General features: G+C 39.8%; 1 protein-coding gene across 5 annotated transcripts in view; it reads right to left on the reverse strand.

The window, feature by feature from the left end:
* The window catches only part of LOC130930327 (zinc finger protein 521-like), a 234,135-nt gene that overhangs the window by 115,719 nt on the left and 99,685 nt on the right, over positions 1-18,731 (reverse strand). For 4 of the 5 annotated variants that reach the window (XM_057858214.1, XM_057858213.1, XM_057858211.1 and 1 more), the window contains 2 exons: positions 13,430-16,932; positions 13,252-13,336 (listed from right to left, as the gene is read on the reverse strand). In XM_057858214.1, the coding sequence (XP_057714197.1) occupies positions 13,252-13,336; positions 13,430-16,576 (3,232 nt within the window). In that variant the 5' untranslated portion in view covers positions 16,577-16,932. Of the gene's footprint in view, positions 1-10,451; positions 12,677-13,251; positions 13,337-13,429; positions 16,933-18,731 lie in introns of those variants that run through there. The other variant, XM_057858212.1, reaches the window with a different exon arrangement.

Below are 18,731 nucleotides of genomic sequence, written 5' to 3' on the forward strand. Positions count from 1 at the left end.
AGTAACAGGGTTGCAAATTCATACTAATGTTAGCTTTTTCTCAGGATAAGAAGCTAGCTGTCCATCTAGCCGTTACTGCTGAACATGAGGACAAAATTTAAGTCTTATTCTGATCAAATGCATAACAAAGGGTTGTATGAGGTACAGTGAGACATTTAATCAAGGCTAAATATTTGATAAAAATGTGAATATAAGTAGATAAATTTGCTTGACCCATTCATTTTGGAAAATGATAATGACATCAAATCCGGCATATCACATGATTCACTGCTTTCTTTTTCTACCATGCTAAAAAGATTATGGGAACAGGGTTGCATGTATGCACGTGCCACAAATAATATTTCATGTTTGAGATATTTATCTATTTAAAACAAATGTTTCCACAATGAAAAGAAACAGCACTCAAACAAAATTATATTTATATCTCATTTTAACCATTTTATTTGGGATTCAATTAAGTTATTATCGTCGGGTGGGACAAGAGAAACATTTTAGCATTTTAGGTAGGTACTTCAGACTTATTTGAGATGGGAAAAAAAATCTTTTTTCCTTACATTTGTTCTGAGGACAAGTACATTTTCACAGAAACAGCAGGTTTTAACATTTTGTATGTGGATTATTTAAAATTCTGAAATGACCCATAATAGAAACTATCGACATCATTTAAAAACATATCTCTAATTACTATTTTTATTTATATTTTTAATTCTTATTTTTTTCTTATGCCGTAAATAGACATGTGCTGATTACTGGTTCCAAGGCATACTGTGGTATGAAAATGTCAAGGTTTCAAAACCGCAAAAATTTTCTGTCATACCGATCACTAAGGTATTAGCTATTTTTTATGTCCCAAAAATGCAGGGAGAAATCCTTCGCTTGAGCTGCAAGGCTCAACCTTCCGGTTGTTGATCAGTGTCAGTCAATTTTCCAAAATTATAGGTTAGCAAACGCTGTCATGAAGGGGTTCCACCAGCTACTAGAGTTAACTCCAGTGTGTTTAGTGTGTCTAACGGTGGTAATACATGTGTTTTTTTTTCTCTCTGGCAACTGTCTGTGTTGAGAAAAAGAGTGTGTGTATAATGTAAACATGATACGAGTCATTCCCACGTGCTTTTTATGGAAAATAATTCAATTATTTTTGTTTTGATGGTAATAATGTTGAGCTATGGCAGTGGGTTTAGGCTCACCTAAAAGACTGCAGTTATTTCAATTATATTTAAAATATTCTGTTATTTTATTTTTTAAGTTAACATTATACTTATGTTCCAATTTGCTAATATATTTTGAAAAATAAAAATCCTGTTCAATGAAAAAAACGTTAAAAAAAAAAAAAAAATTTTTTTACTTTTTACTTTGATATCTCAAGGTAACACATTTAGAGCTGTAATTGCAAAACCCTGATACCGTGAAACCGTGATATTTTGGCTTAAGGTTATCATACCATCAGAGAATATCATAACAGCACATGCCTAGTCCACATATACCATAAATAAATGTGAAATTAATAATAATAATTACCCAGTGTAAATCCAAAATATAGAATGCTTCTTTTAAACTCAGCATTTCCCTATCCATAGCCATCACCATGGTGACATCTGGCCACCCAATTGCAATGCACCATAGCAGTAGACAGAGCGTTTGTACAAACAGGTCGTATGAACTGAGAGAATCGGATATTTTCTCACATGTTGGCCCAGTCTGTGAGGTGTGCGGAAATGTCAGGGAAAAAAAAATCAATAGATAAGGACCACATCAGACCCCGCTTGTCTGGCCTAGCGAGGGCGCATCCCTGTGGTGATGTCAATTATCTCTGCTTTACAACAAAAACACACAAAAAGAGCAAATAAAGTGGCTGCAAAACTTGGCACAAGGAAGAATTTGTAAAAAAAACTTTATTTTTGTTCTGCTCTAGACTGATAAGTAACACTGAATAAATGTGAGAATTGTATCGGCAGCAGTTATTTCCACCCCCCCGAGTTCATTCTGCTTCCTATTCTCCTCATGGATGTCACATTTGCCAGCTAGCGGTGCAATGTAACAAGCGGTAAGGTGCACATAATTGCATATTAGCGGCAACACACTTGACTGCACGGGAGGTGACTGCGCTAACGAACGGAGATGCGTTATTAATCACCAATTAATAAAGGTGGGTGGATATCACACTCACTATGGAGCATGCAAGGCTTCCTTTGTTTCCGCCTGATGCTCTTTTCTCTTATTTATTTTTATTACATTGATCCCGCATGACTTTTGATCTATTGACTTCTTACATACAAGCCTCATCCAATAAGCAGTGTTTGTTTGCACATTACGTGTGCGTACTCCATAAAAGAATGACCTGTGCCATCAGACGTAACCGATCGATTTGCCAGGTTCATACAACTGTGTGCAAGCACTTTCAAGATTAATTTTCTACTTCTACTTTATGTATTACAGTTACACCATAGATATTTAATTTACCTGGAAAATGTAAATTTCGAGAGCCCGAAAATCAAACACGCATAGAATGTGTGAGTGTGACACTTGTGTGGTTAATTTTTGAGTTGGAAACATTTGTATTAATTCCTATTTTATGTTTATATTGTTTGGCGAAAAAAATCCACTACATTTTTATTGTTGGAAATTTCAAGAAATTTAAATATGTTTGTATTTTCTCTTTGTGTTACGTTGAATAGTACAAGTAATTGTTAAAAATGTTTCCATTTTTATTGGAGAGTTTTTCTAGCATTAAAAACTGCAATACTTCCTCGCAATGATTTTTCCATGATATTTTTTCTGTCTGAGTTTGTCTGGATAAAATATTTCGATGGTTTATTAATAATTAATTTAGATAGTTCTAAATTATTATTATTATTATCTTTTTTTGCAATTTGTTTTATTTTTATTATTTTTTAGCTTAGAAGTAAATTTACACATTTTTTTAAATACAAAATTGGCTGTTGAATTCATATTAAAAAAAAAACAAAAAAAACATTCAAATTACAACAATTTCCATCAACTCTTGAAAATAATTTTATTTTGCATTTCTGTCCATGAGAACATTAAAGAGGACTTTGTTAGTTACATTATCATAACCAACTGGTTAGGTACCAAAAAATGCCTTCCTGTCCAAATTTTTTGTCCCCCCAGAAAATATAGATTTTAAGCTTTCCAATGATGTATCACACATGTATATAGGAAAATTTTGAAATTTGGCCAAATTGGGGTTCTCAGAGCAGAACTTCAAGTCACCTGAGTGTTTTCAGCCAAATATACATATATATGGCGGAAAACACAGACAAGGCTGAAAAAGCAGTTTCTGCTCTTGCACCCCTTTTTAAAGTTAACTGCTGTATTTTAAGCCAAAGGAACTGTTGTGTTTGATAGAACAATATGTCTAAATGCTGCCATAGCAGATTCATGGTGCATTCAGCCCCTAAACTATTTTTAATTTGTCTGTTTTACCCTGGAGAGCTCCGTTTACACTGCGCAACCGCTTTTGTTTCAACCCAACCATAAATAGAGGGTTATTAATTATATTTAATATTCGAAATGTCTATCATTTTTAGCTTAGAATCATTAATTGATGTCTAATATTTAGCTTAAAAAAAAAAAACGACTTTATAAAGTTATTCACTCGCATACTTTAAACTTATAAACAAATTACGTAACAATGAAGAAAATAGTGAGTGTAAATTGGTCACGGATATCTACCTCATAACTATCGCTTAAATTGTAATTTTTTTGTTACTGTCGCATTTTCCCCGATATTTTAGATGATAAATAGTCGATCCAGTGAAAGAAAAAAATTAAAAAAAGAAAAAAATTAAAAGGGTAAATATATGACAAAGAAAATCCCAACCACTCTTAGATGTCTGCGATTTCTGCATTGCGACTCTTGTTATATTACCGTGTTTCACCCATAGAATCCCCAAAAACTCCGGCTGTGGCCATTCGCAGCTGTGTCTTGACACTGCCATTTTTCGGTTCTAGTCCACTCCTGCCTGTGGGTCCAATGCAGTAGGAGAACCATCCATATTACTATATAACAGGCAACCATTATAGTATGTACAGTAGGATTTTTTTTTAACCCCTTTCAGGGACGGTGGTCACTAAAGTGGACAGATATTCAAAAGTTGACACCTAAGACCTTTAACCCGTTATGAAGCAAGTGACTCATTTTAGTATTTTTTTTAAACATTAAATATTAGCATTTTTATTATATTATTCCTCCAAATTATTATTCATTATTGTATTTTTTACATGATTTGCTATAATAATGAATAAGCCTAATGCCACAATGAGAAGTAATAAGTTCAATGAGTGTCTTGCAAGGGTTAAAAAATATCAATCATAATTCGTGCATGATAGGGTTAAATGACTTTTACTGTCGAGTCTAACAGAATTGACAGAAAATTGGATCAGTTTGATAGTGCAGAATGTTTTAACATTAGAACTCCAACTCATATATTCTCAAGGTGGTATGTTACAGAATAAGGTTCTATGGCAAGGAAAATGTCATTTGCATACAACAAGCCAACTATTACGTCAGCAGCTTTTCCTGGTAAAATGAAAACGTCAAATGCTTTTAAATTGCTTTTAAATTTTAAGATTAAAGCAATACAAAATAAGAAAAAAACACACCATAAAAATTTAGTCGTTTTAAGAACTTGTACTAACCAAAATACTCATTAAGTACGATAATCGGTATACTGCGTGAAGATCTGAATAAAGACAGGAAGGTGTGTAAAAGTCATGCATTCACTGGACATTTGTCAAGAAAATAAAAGATAGTTTGCTATGTCTGCCAAAACAAAAACAAACATAGTAATAGCTGTCTCTTGTGTGCTCCTCACTCGGAGTCATTGCAGTGAGTTTTACTGGGCTGGAGTTTGTTGAATACAGCAAACGTGAGCACGAGACAGAGGAGAGCTAGAGGAGGGCTAAAGGCCCTCTCATTCGCTCCCCTATCTATCCGGCGCCGTAGCAGCCCACAGTGCCTGCTTCACACTGGGCGGCCAGCTGTACAGCAAATGTCCCTGTCCCTTCTCCGCCCCCAAACCTTCCCACCCCTCCGGTCGGTGCCCACCCCAGTACGCCCAGGCTGACCGGGCCACAAGAAGGCTCCTCCCTGACTTGGCTTGGCGCTCTCGCTTGTCACCAGCCCAACACAACTGTAGAGGTGACCCGCCCATCCCCTGCCAGACAACAGTAAACTTCTGTTGGATGTGTTTTGTTTTGTTTACTGGTGTCCTTTAGGGTGATTGTGGTGATATAAGATTTAGAAAACAAACACAAAAAAAAACACATGCAGGAGACGGACGTTTGAAACAGTACGATAAATGGAGCACAAGTGCCCTCCCATGTGAGGCTCCAAATGTCATAGTATACTGTGGGGTCAAAGTGAAGCAACGGGGCTTCCCGATGGCATGCTGATAAAACCCCGAGTATGCTTTTGTATCATTGAAAGACCTTCAAAACTCCTCGTAAAACATGACAAAAAAAGAACATTGGATCCTTCAAAGGGGAATCGCCTTTGAGTGGTCCAATTAGGAGTCGAAGCAACATTTTCTGGAATGATCTGACTCAAAAGTCAACACTTATTTTTATATATTGTATTTCACAAGATCAAATTTGTGGCTGGACTTACAGCGTATCATTCAAAACACACAAATTGAAGAATCAGGCATTATCCAAATGTGAATAAAACCCTGATAGTCAAATGCAGGTTTTTTATTTTATTCCATTAATGTGAATGGGACACAATTAAACATGTGCCGATTACCGGTTTCAAGGTATACTGTGGTATGAAAACGTCACGGTTTCAAAACCGCAAAAATTTTCCGTCATACCGTCACTACGGTATTAGCTATTTTTTATGTAACAAAAACGCAGGGAGAAATCCCTGTCTTGCAGCTGCAAGGCTCAACCCTCCCCCACCAGTTGTTGCCCAGTGTCAGCGAGTCAGCTGTGCTACATGATGACTGGAGGAGGTGAAACTCTCTAACTTTTCCCTCCATCCATCGAAGAAAATGAAATCGCTGCTATGGTAATACGGCTACAAAAAAGTTACAGATGCTGCGGCTTCGTGGAGGAGGGCCAATCGACATGTTTGCGGAGGGTGGCTGCCGAGGAGGCAATACCTCCAATATGATTTCGCATTTATACAAAATGAAGTGTTAGTAAACACTGTCATGAATGTTTCCCACCAGCTACGAGAGTTAACGCTAGTGTGTTTAGTAGGACTAGCGGTGGTAAAACGTCGAACTGTCTGTGTTGAGAAAGAGTGTGTATAATGTAAACATGATACGAGTCATACACACGTTTTTTTTTTTTTTTTTTTTTTTTTTTTTTTTTTTTTAGAGGAAATAGGTCAGTTATTTTTGTTTTGATGGTAATAATGTGGCTGGGGTTTAGGCTCACCTAAAGGACTGCATTTATTTAAAATATTTCAGTTATTTTTTTGTTATTTTTTAATTCATTTTAACTTATCATTATACTTGCGTTCCAATTTGCTAATACGTTTTGAAAAATAAAAATCCTGTTCAACCCCTTTTAGCCCAGATATCGCAAAGTAACACATTTTAGAGTTGTAATTGCAATACTGTGAAATCATGATATTTTTGCTTAAGGTTATGATACCGTCAGAATCTCATACTGGCACATGCCTCGACAAAATATGTGTCTCTTGGAATTGACAGCCCCAAAAATTGAATATAGGAATTACTTCTGGATTGGGATAGACAGGTTTTACACAATAAATGTATATATTTTATTGAATTTTATTTTATGTGGTTATAATAGTACATGGCAGTTTAAAATGTCAAAATGTTACTTTAATCACTACCTATGCAGTTCATAAAGTTCAACAAAGACCTGGAAAAGATTATTTTGATTAAAACTGATCTCACAGGGAAAAGAAACGCATTGACCTGAAAGTCCACTGGTGCTTTTGGCTTTGTATGTTCCACAATTAAATTTTCCCCAAATGGAGATATTGTGAATTATACATAAATATAAAAGATTATACAGCGACGGTGGCAGCTGAAAGCAGTATAAATCTGCGTGTCTCTGGAGAAAAATTGGACACCCTCGATTCTGCGAGTGTGCCATGCCAAAAAAACTCTAAACTAAAGAGTGGCCAGCTGTCTTCTGGCCTGCTATTAAATTGCTCCTTGGATGGTGGCGATATCATTTTTTTTCTCCCTCCAAAGGAGTATCCCACCAGGTCCCCAAGCAGAGCGGCCAGCTGTACGGCAAATGTGCGCTGATCCATCTGGGCCCAGGCGGGCTGCGACCTCCATCTTAAGATGCTGCTGTGCACCATCACCTTGCCCTCTTCTCTCCCTTTTTTTTAAATGCTGTTTAATACCTGTATGTCAAATAGGTGGTCACTTTATGTGCCATTCACAACCGCAAATGACCAAGAATCATTTCCATGCAACAAAATGTACATGTAGTGTAACTGAGGTTGTGTTTCAAGGGTCTGTCGCATTACAGAGGCGGCTCATATGGATGTATCCGGGTGGGACGGGATGGGTTTCTGTTGTTCCGTACACTTTGCGCTATGGTTATGCGAGGCCACATGACTATATATAGAGTTATCAGTGTGAAGTGACACCACGGCGGAGCGGGCCATGGATGAAAACAACACCCCTATGAATCCAGCGTCTGCTCCATTACCTACGCTAATAACGCTGACAGCTGAGCGGAGATGACCCCGGCCCCCCTGTTTCCCCTCTCCCGTGCAGATGGCCATTAAAGAGAGAAAGTGTCCTTTTTTCCACCAGAGATGGTATTTAGAGCTTTTCCAAATTAGTATTTTTTTTTCACTGCGTTTTTGGCCCAGATTAGTTTTGCAGTGATTTCAGGCTGGATTGGATTCAACACTCATTCTACGTTAAAAAGATATGCGAACGTTTTACTTTGCTGATGCACCTACACTTTTGAGCTATGCCTCTAACGATGAACTTTCACTAACGTGGGCATGAAAGCTGACCCTTTCACAAATTATATTTGAACAGTATTTGCATTTAATCCTTTAACACCGAACGTGAATGCATATCTTTGAAACGTCGTCACGCTGTAATTACGTCACCCAAGTGCCGCTGGTTTATCTCATTTGAAAGTTTTGACTTGAAGTCAATCGACCAAGTAAAACTGGACATAATGTCATTTCAGTTTTATTGCCCTCATAAATAAACATTGGAACGCTTCATGGACCATGTGTTTACGTCCTAAATTCCATCATTTCTTGTCTTTTTTTTTTTTTTTTCAAAACCGAAAGCACCACAAAAAACTACATATCCCAGGAGCAATTGTGAGGTCACGAAGGACAGGCATAATGTGAACACTTTTATTAAATTGCCGAGCCAAGGAGAGGGAGGCAAAGTAGCGAGTGACGGCCGGTTGGATACAGTGAGCAACTTTGAAGCGAGCGGAATGAATCGAAAACTAAATTTACTGCAAGCCAATACATTATTTCATCAACTCGGATGAGCCAAATTTTTCGTTGTTTTCTTCGGATGAGTTGGCGAGAGACAAGTGACAGCAAAGCGCAAATGGCGGAACAGCGGGCTGAGTAACGTACTGTGTGACGTAGCTCTATGTCTTGTTCAAGAGGAAACCGAGTGGCATGCCTGAAAAAATTGAACTGAACTAGTTTACGGTCAATATTTTTGATTAAAAAAAATTTTTTTTAAATCATTTTTTTTTTCACTATCAATCTTTACAATTTGTATATGGCAGAAAACACAGACAAGACTGAAAAAGCAGTTTCTGCTCTTGCAACCCTCTGTAAAAGAAACTACTGTATTTTAAGCCAAAACAACTGTTGCGTTTGATAGAACAATATGTCTATATGCTGCAATAGCAGATTCATGGCGCATGAAGCCCCCGAACTATTTTTAATTTTTCCATTTTACCCTGAAAACCCCCGTTTACAGACGTCGCACAACCGCTTTTGTTTAAATCTAGCCACAAAAAGAAGTAATTATATTTATTATTCAAAATGTCTGTCATTTTTAGCTTAGAATCATTAATTGATGTCTAAATTTTAATTAAAAAAAAAAAAAAAAACGACTTAAAAAAATTATTCACTCGCATATTTTAAACTTTTAAATGAATTACGTCACAATGAAAAATTTGGCGTCTGTAAAAAAGTCACGGATATCTACCGCATTACTATCGCTTAATTGTATTTTTTTTTGTTACTGTCGCATTTTCACCGATATGTTAGATGATAAATAATTGATCCAAACAAAAAAAAAAGAAAAATAACATTTAAAAGGGTAACTATATGAAAAAGAAAATCTAAACTACTCCTTGTTGTCTGCGGTTTCTGCATCGCGAGCCTTGTTATATCACCATGTTTCACCCATAAAATAAAAAAAAAATCTGGCTGTGGCCATTCACAGCTGTGTCTTGACTCTCAGTGATACATGCTACATGGAGTTTTTGGATCGAAACAAGGTAAGTACGCGATAATATCTCGTTAAAATCAAGGCGTCTTTAATTCTGCTCTCGCGTGTTCTCGCCTCCAATTAGGGTTTTGCTGTTTAAAAAAACTTTTTTTTCAAAAATGCCTTCCTGTTCAAATTTTTTGTTCCCCCAGAAAATTGAGATTTTAAGCTTTCCAATGATGTATCACACATGCATTTCGGACAATTTTGAAAATTGGCCAAATTAAGGGTCTCAGAGCGGAACTTCAAGTCACCTGAGTGTTTTCCGCCATATAGATGTGTGTGTTCGGGAAGCTTGCTTGTATGTACAGTAGGCCTGAACGATATTGGAAAAAACTATTGTTGCGATTTTTTGGGGGTTTGCGATATACTGCGATATTATATTGCGATATTAAAAAAATATATATATATATATATTTTTTGAAAGAAATTTTCACTAGATGACTTGAATAGCTGTTTGGAAAGACTTTGGGTGACTCACCATCACCACAGTGTACAGTGATCCCTCGTTTTTCGTGGTTAATGGGGACCAGAACCCGCAGCGATATGTAAAAAAACGCGAAGTAGCGCACCCCCACACCCCCCAATTTATTTTGTGTGTGTGTGTGCGTGTGTTTTTGTGTTCAATGTATTTATTCAGATTTTGCATTGGAAGGAGATACATATAAGACATGTTTTTTTTTCTCACTTACCCCCCCAAAGTGCTTTTAAAAATGTATATGATTAATGGTTTTTAAGCACTTCAAATGTCATAATTATGATCAGTTTTAAACATAACTGTCCAACCAAATCATTTTTGAACAAGAATAAAGTACTGTAGTAGATTAATGCTTGGCTGTATTAAATGCTGCTGTTTATCTACCTTAGCTGTGACAGTTAGAGTGACATGTAGAAATTTCAAACTCCTCATGATCACTTCTGGCATTTATGTCTCCAACGTCTCCACACACACACACACACACACACACATTCATTCCAGCGCGGCTTCCTTGCAGAAACTGTTTAACAAGCTAAACGATGATTGACAGATGCCCGTGTGAAGTCTGCTTCTTTGGCCAGATCAAAGCCATGTTAACTTTAATAAGCAAGTGCCGCAGTGACTGAGAGGAACAAAGACTTGGGAGAAGAAGGGTGTGAGGCTGTGCGCAGATCAGAAAGCAAGGCGTATGTGGATTAAAAAAAATAAAAACTATCGCACGTGCTTGCGATGGGACACGCACGCACGCTCACATCGCGATTGCGATGTTTAAACGATGTATCGTTCAGGCTTAATGTACAGTATATACTTTTGATATGGTGATGGGTACACAAAGAGATATCGTCCAAACCCTTTTTGTGTTAGATGGTATATATGTATATTCACTATTTTGCACTGTTGGTCTACTGCATATAACCTGTTTCGACCATATTATGTAGAAAGCAAAAATGCCTTTGACCCTACCTGCTGTTTCTGTTGAATAATCAGATATAAAAACTATTCAGTATCAATTTTTTCTGGTGAGTGTTCATCCTAACATGTTGAATAGATATTATAAACCTTCAAAATGTTGAGCATGTTTGGTTGTCAATTGGAAATCTATATTACAAACTTGAGCAAAAAATCTGGGGATTTTTTCGTCTTTTTGGGTCCAAAATTTTGATTAAAATTGGTCAGTGAAGAAAACAAAGGTTTGGGCATGAAGGCTTATGAAGTCCTGAAACAAGGGACCCAACCAAGCCATTGTGAACAATTTTTCTTTGAAATATATAGGGATTAAACATCAAAGGCATGAAAATTCGGACAAAATAGGCCCAGATGTTAAAGGGTTAAAAGACAGTCATATTTTCAAGTTGAAAAAAACCAAACCAACTTAATTAGTTCTAAATTACTGCACGCTACAGCCAACAACCATGATAATCAGTATATTTAATGAGTTCCAATCTGATAGCGTCGATCGAAAAGGAACATTATCTCGAATCTTGTACACACTCTCATTAGATTGTGCAGGTGGTCGTGTTGTGGTCTTCCTTTATTTCCGCTCTGTGTATTTTTTTCCCACATATTACAAAGTCACTTTAGGACAAACTGCAAGCACACGTGTGGCTTTCTCCACATTTTACGATTGGCTAGACAAACATATCCAGCATACAGCCTTTTGAGGAGTCTGATGGAACGCGTGATCATGTGGAATACAAAGCGATGGCATATCAGAGGAGTAAGACATCAGACAATAACCCAATCACCCATCCTCCTGTTATCTTAAGCTGCCCGAATTCCACTATTACGGTGGAGCTGTGTGCTGGCGCTGCTGAAAGACATAAAGTAACCAGTAGGGGGGTTTGTTTTCTACCCTCCCAGTGTGTTCCGTGCCCGCCTTTGCAATAGAAAGGACTAATGCTGGCATGGTACTGTATTAGGCACCCCCAGTAGAATAGTGGGTGAGCAGATTGCAAAGATGAATACAAAACACACACCTACACTCTGGGCTCATCTCACTCCTTTGCAAATGCACCGCGGCATCAAAATCACAAATCACATGCTTCTGATTGTTTATGCACAAACAGTAGGCCCCAGATAGAATTGCCTAGCGGTCCTGATAGAATTGCCCACCGTGTTTAAATTCACCTGCGCCTAGAAGCGTGTCCCAAACAGAGAGGCGGTTTGGTTCCAGATCAATGAGTCTCTCCCCCACTGAAGACAACAGATAATGCAGTGTAATGAAAGAGCCGCCAAACGAGCTGAATAAATGAATGAATAAAGGAACGTGAGACCAGAATTCAGATGCCTACTTACTGCAGGCGAGGAAGAAAATGTTTTCCAATTGTCTCGTCTTTACAAATACTACTGCCTGCATACAGATGACAACAAAGGCAACCACAGATTTTTGGTAAATAACATTACCATTTGTTGTCAAGAAGATTTTGAAGCCCGAATAATCTCTCACTTGCATTGTTAGTCATACATCACATATACATAATATGACCAGGTGAAGCATAAGAATGTATGACAAAAAAAAAAAGGTAATAATAAACGAAAATACATACATCCATAGCAGTAGAGATTGAAATTCTCAAGATATTTTCTTCCAACTTTAGTCAACATTTTAAGAGTCTCTGCAAGCATGCTCACAACATTCACATGCATGGGGAAATTAATATGACTTGCTTATGTTTATGGATGCACAACACTGGGGGATGCAGTTAAAATATTAAAGTAATTCCACCTAGTTTGGGAAGTGATCCAGAAACTTGTGATCCTAGATGAGACAGGTCAAATATTTTATTAGATTTTTCACACTATTTGGTTCATCCTCAAAAGTGATGAAACATTCTTTCTAATTTGAATGTTTGGATGGTACTGATAACAGTCTCACAAGGTTGCCTGTCCATCCACCTATTTTCAACACAGCTTAACCTGTCCAGGGTCATGAGGTGCCTGAGCCTATCCTTGCTGACGTCGGACATCAGACTACAGGCTTAACCCATTGCCAGTCAGTAACAAGGCAAGCATTTGCACTACTTCATTCACACCTTCGGTGAGTGGTAACTGAACCCAAGCTGCATACAGCTAAATTAGACAAATGTAGTGCTAAGCAATCAGCCACTAGTCTGTTGCCTGTTAGTTCAAAATGTAATGTGTCAATGCTTACAAAGATGAATGTTTAAAACGGTGTAAATTAAATAGGGGTCTCGCAATTCTGTTCCCCATTACAAAGGACATCAGACCAAATGTTTAAAATTACTGAAGTACGTGAAGTTATAGCAGTCAATGTATTTAGAGTGACCAAGCAAAAACGCACACACACATACACAAAACAAAATGACCTCCTACCAAGCATATGGTTGGCCACATGAACTTGGATGTCCCATTCGCTGTAGAAGACCATCTGACATTTGATGCACTGGTATGTCTTCTTCTGTTAATATGATCAAGAGAAAAAAAATTACTATTCTTGGTATCGAAATAAATCAGTGCAAAATGAGCCTTCATACAAATATAGCCACTGTACCTCTTCAGTTTGTGATGGACTGGATCTGGGCATAGGGGACATTTGGGGTGTCTTTAGCTGCCCGCTGCTGTTGTCCCCTGCGTGCACACTCTGGACATGGTTCTGCAATTCTGCCTCGGTCTCAAACTTCACATTGCAGCTCGAGCACCGTGTTTTTGTGGCCGCTGCTGAGGATGTGGAAGAGGACGATGATGACGAAGAGACAGCTTTGCCTTTTCCTTCGCCTGGGCTGAGACTCTCTCCCTGAATCCATTGAGCGGCGTTTGGCGCTGGAGTGGAGGCACCCGCCTGTTGCTGCTGTTGCCTGCCTCCATTCATCGTTGGGCTGGAGCTCTTTGAACCAGCGTTGGCCACACAAGATGCGCAAAGTCCATAAGGCAGGCCGTTGATGTCCAATTTGACTAGATCCTGCTTTGAACGGAAATCTTTCAAGCAGGAGGCACACTTAAATGGTTTTTGGACATTATGGAGCTGCTGGTTGTGAGATACGGCATTGCCGCGACCAATGGATTGGCTGGCAGACATTGTCCCTGTTTTTTGCATGTGAAAGGTACCGTGAATCTTGAGTTCCAATGTAGAGGTGACCGTTTGCATGCACACGACGCACCGGAAACCCGTCAGTGAATTCCTTAGGTCGGGGTGCATCTGACAGTGCTCTAGGAAGTCCTCCTCACTATGGAGAGGCATCTTACATATGCGGCAGCTGCCTGTATCCAGACTTTTGCTGTGGGTGACCTTGTGTTCGGTCAGGGTGAGCAGAGAGGGGAAACGCTCCCCGCAGATTGGACACATATAGTGCTTGACTGGCCCAAGGTGCGTCTGCATATGTTCCCTTAGCCCAGCCTCAGAAAAGAAGGTGCGAGAGCATACGTTGCACTTGTGGTTTCCTTTGATCATTTCAGCTTTCCTTTTCATCATGGCGCTCTCGCCTGGGCGAATGTTGTGGTCCCTCAGCTGGTGGTTTGTGAGAAGAGATTCCATTGTGTACGAAGCCCCGCAAATGTCACAACTATACATGGGCTCGGCAGTCTCTACCTCTTCCTCGCTTCCATCGTGGCTGTTCTGGGACTCCACTACAGATCCTCCTGTGGTCCCTGTCCCATGGCTGTTAGTTAGAAGGCCTTGCAACTCTGCTTCATCTTTCGGATGACCGTCCACCCCACTTACAGCAGAGCCGTTAGCACCACAGTTCTGAGCTTTTCCCTCAAACACACAATGTTTCTCCCGCAAATGTTTTTCCAAAAGCACAATCGCATGGAAAGCCTTGCTGCAGAAGCGGCAGTTGTACTTCTTACTGTGGGTGGTGATGTGGCACTGCAGCTCCACCTCCGTCCCAAATGACTCCCCACAGAAGATGCAACGGTGGGCGCGGCCTTGGTTTTCCAGGTGGCTGTGTTTGACATGTAACTGCAGATCTGTCTCGTGCCTGAAGTCCCAGTTGCAGGAGGTGCAGCGGTACACCTTCTTCTCATTGCTATGTTTTACAGCTAAGTGGAGCTGGGTTGACACCTTTGAGTCAAACACCTCTTGACACAATGTGCACCGAAAGAACACAAAGGTATGCATGTCCAGCAAGTGCTTCTGCAGGTCATCCACAGATGTGAACTGTTTGTCACAGCTCTCACAGATGTAGTACGTGGAGGTGATTGTGAAGTGAATGGTGACATGCTTCAGCAGAGACTCCTGATTTGGGAACTCTTTGTTGCACTGAGGGCAGGTGAGTTGAGGCTGCAGGCCATCCAGGTGTGTCTTTAGGTGAGTCTGAAAAAGATCTAAGTTGGTATACTTGGCCCCACACTGGTTACATATGAATTCACTAGTAGAACGTGTGGCTGAGCCACCCTGTTTGAGCATGCTTGCTTGCTCTACGGTTATTGGAGACGATGGGCTGAGGGAGTGCAATGTCTTCTTTCCATTGTTGATGTAGTTGAGTGCAAGAGGAATATTCTTGTGGTTCTCTTTGATGTGCTTATTGAGCTTCAGAACACTGTTGAATATGGGTGAATTAGTGCAGTATGAACAAGAGTATACCTCTACAATAGGCTCCTTGGGAGTGACAGCCAAAGGAGAGTCAAAACGCAGGCTACCCCCGTCACAATGAGTCTGACGAACATGCTCTTCCAAGGTCGTCTCTGTCAAGAAGCCCATGAAGCATTGGGGACAAAAGAAGGCATTGCTCTCTTTGGCCACGGGACTTGGAAAGCCATGAGAACAGCGGATATGTTCCTGCAGGGCATTGAGATCACTCAGTATCTCGGGGCAGAAGTTGCACTGAAGGAGGGAGTCCGGCAAGCCAGCTAGCAGGGCTGGATGGCTTTCAGCATTGTGTACCTGCTTTAGATGTTCATTTAGATTTATCAATGACGGCAGGACCTCCAAGCAAAATTGGCATGTGTGCGCCTGCTCCGGCTTGTCCAGGTGCATGGTCCGCAGGTGAATTTGAAGAACAGCCAAACTAGAGAACACTTGCTTGTTGCAGTACATGCAACTGTAAGAAACCTTTGGCTGTTTGGCCGCCCTTCCCCCTGTCTCTGATGCGTTATGAGCAGCCCGCTTCCTCCGGCCCCGTGTTTTGGGGACAGGCGGCGCTGTTTCTACCATTGTTGAGCTGTCAACAGAGAGGTTTGAGTCTGGAGTGGTGCTTGAGACAGAGGTGTATCCTACAGTTAGCAAAGAAGGGCTGTTACTATGGTTGCTAGATTCAGGGAGTTGATGGATGTCCATATGAGCATAAAGGTCTTCAACAGACAAAAAGTGCTCAGAGCATATAGCACAGGAGTGGCTCTTCCGGTCACGGCTGTGAGCCTGATCGATATGAGTCAGCAGGGTTCCCTCATCACCGAAGGGCTCGTGGCAATAGATGCACTGAAGGGTGGCACCCAAGCCTCCATCCTCTGATGGGGAGCACTCAGGGTGGCACTCAGCAATGTGCCGTTGAAGATCTTCTGGGACATCAAAGCCTTCCTCACAACGGCTGCACTTACGCGTCTCTTTCAGTTTCCAGTCATCAACTCGACAGAGGCTCGAGCCGCCGCCCTCTTTGCCCCTATCGTGCACTTGCATGTGGCCATGCAGTGAACTTGACGAGAGGAAGCCTCGGCGGCAGACGGGGCACTTGTGGGGTTTGTTGGAGGCGTGAGTTTTCATGTGGATTTTCAGGTGATCACTGCGGGAGAAGGCTGAGTCACATTCGCCACAGTGGTACTTCTTGTCACCAGTGTGCAGCTTGACGTGTCGATCGCGGCTGCGCTTGTGCTTGAACAGACGGCTGCAGAAGGTACAGCTAAACGGAAGCTTGTCGCCGTGGCTTTGCTCGTGCCGTTTTAGGAAGCTCAGGCGGCTGAACGACTTGTTGCAGAATTGGCACGGGTATGGCAGGCCTGGTCCCCCTTCATCCTCTCCAAAATCATAGTCTTCACACTGTCCCGGAGATGTTTGATCCTTACTGGAGGGAGATGAGGCTGGCCAAGAACATGATGGGTCGTCCTCAATGTCTGCACCGTCTGGAAAAGAAATAGAAATAGAGAGGAGATTGTCAGTGAGGTCATTGGGGGAGGGCCGTACACACATGTACTACATGGTAGTAACCCATTAGTTTTTTTCATTTGCATGTACAGTAAAAGAAGGGTCACCATTGTGTTGTCAGTTATGTTAATTACAAGTATTGTGTGAATTTTTATGTATTTTAAATAGCACTGAACAATGCCTCCCTGTAGGTGTTATCCAAAAAGTTACCCTAAAACACACAATTTAAAGTATAATTAGAGAAGATAATTAGAAGAAATACTTTTACCACAATTAACCTTGTATGTGGCCGTGTAATGGCTTCGCCAACTGTGACTCATAACACAATTTCTGACATTTAAAGCCAAAGCAAGACAGTGGGTGCACTTGAGGATGAAAGCCTGGCATGAGGTAAATTAGAACATTTCTATTATTTCTGAACAAAGACTAAAAGCTAATAATTACAAAAAAAGACAGAAAAAAAGCAAGTGCTATTGAAAAAACCTTACAGCAAGATTAAATGCATACGAAAAATTTTGCACTGGTGGGAGTGGGAGAGAAGATTAAATGTGCAATTTTGACCACAGCCGTGCAAAGCCTTTAGGAAGTCTCCGCCGCGAGACAAATGATTTTCATGAAAAGTTGAGCATTCAGAACATCAGTCAATACATATCCGATTATAGGATGAACGTTATTATCATATTTATCAGCATGCAAAGCTGTAAGGCAAATGATAATGTTTGAAAAAAATGGCTGTTGCACAGAGGAGGAAAGAAAGCGGACAGTGTCTAAAAACATGTCAAAAAGGTTCCAAAGGCTATCAAATTCACGGGTGCATTTTGCTATTTTCACACATGCAAACCTACAAAAAAAATTTTGAAAGAAATTTTGAGTAATATTTAAAAACCTTCAGGCAGAAGAACCAACACTGGACGAAACGGTTAAGAGGACATTTATTCAGGGCTTTGCACATTTAGGTAATTGGACGTGTGGCCATATTAGCGTCACTGATTGAAAGTGGCGAGAGATGAGTGGCTAGTGAAGGATTACTCCTCATGGAATAATCGATGCAGAGTTTTAGTGCTGCAACGATTAATCGATTAACTCGAGTAATTCGATAAGAAAAAAAGCTTTGAATCAAATTTTGCTGCTTCGAGGATCGGTTCAATTAGAGTGGCGTTGTATTTTTTTGTTTTGAAAGTCTTTATTGATTTTGGTAGATACACTGCCCTCTACTTGCAACTGTGAATATGACAACTCATTTAACATGACTGAATCCAGCTGCTCCCTGTTAATACCAACATAAGGCAAGTTTTTGTTTGAGCTAATATGTTTTTTATGCATTCCGAATTTTTTTTTGTGAGAATATGTGTTTGAACGATTTGTTAAGAGCATTATATAAAAAGAAAAAAGAACTTTGCATTTTATAGCATTTAAGATAGCGGACTTTCGCTATGCAAGTTAGCCAGTTGTTATTTTGTCATACTTACATCCTCATTTATTTATTTATTATTTATACTGTTTGAAGCTAGGCGTAGGAATTTTAATTTATTTTTAAATGAAAGTGCAATTCTGCATTGTTTGAAGAAACACTACGGAATTTTATTATGTATTCGCATTTAAGGCTATTTTGAAAGTGCAATTTCAGCAACATCTCCTAAAATTTATTCTGCAACGCTTTTCATGTTCCTAATCCGATTACTCGATTATTCGAACTAACTGATCCACCTTAGGTCAAACTGATCCACCTTAGGTCAAAGCCACGCATTAGCAGAGTCACAGACATTATTTATTGCCC

This window comes from Corythoichthys intestinalis, chromosome 14 (genome assembly GCF_030265065.1).
Source record: "Corythoichthys intestinalis isolate RoL2023-P3 chromosome 14, ASM3026506v1, whole genome shotgun sequence".
NCBI lineage: Eukaryota > Metazoa > Chordata > Actinopteri > Syngnathiformes > Syngnathidae > Corythoichthys > Corythoichthys intestinalis.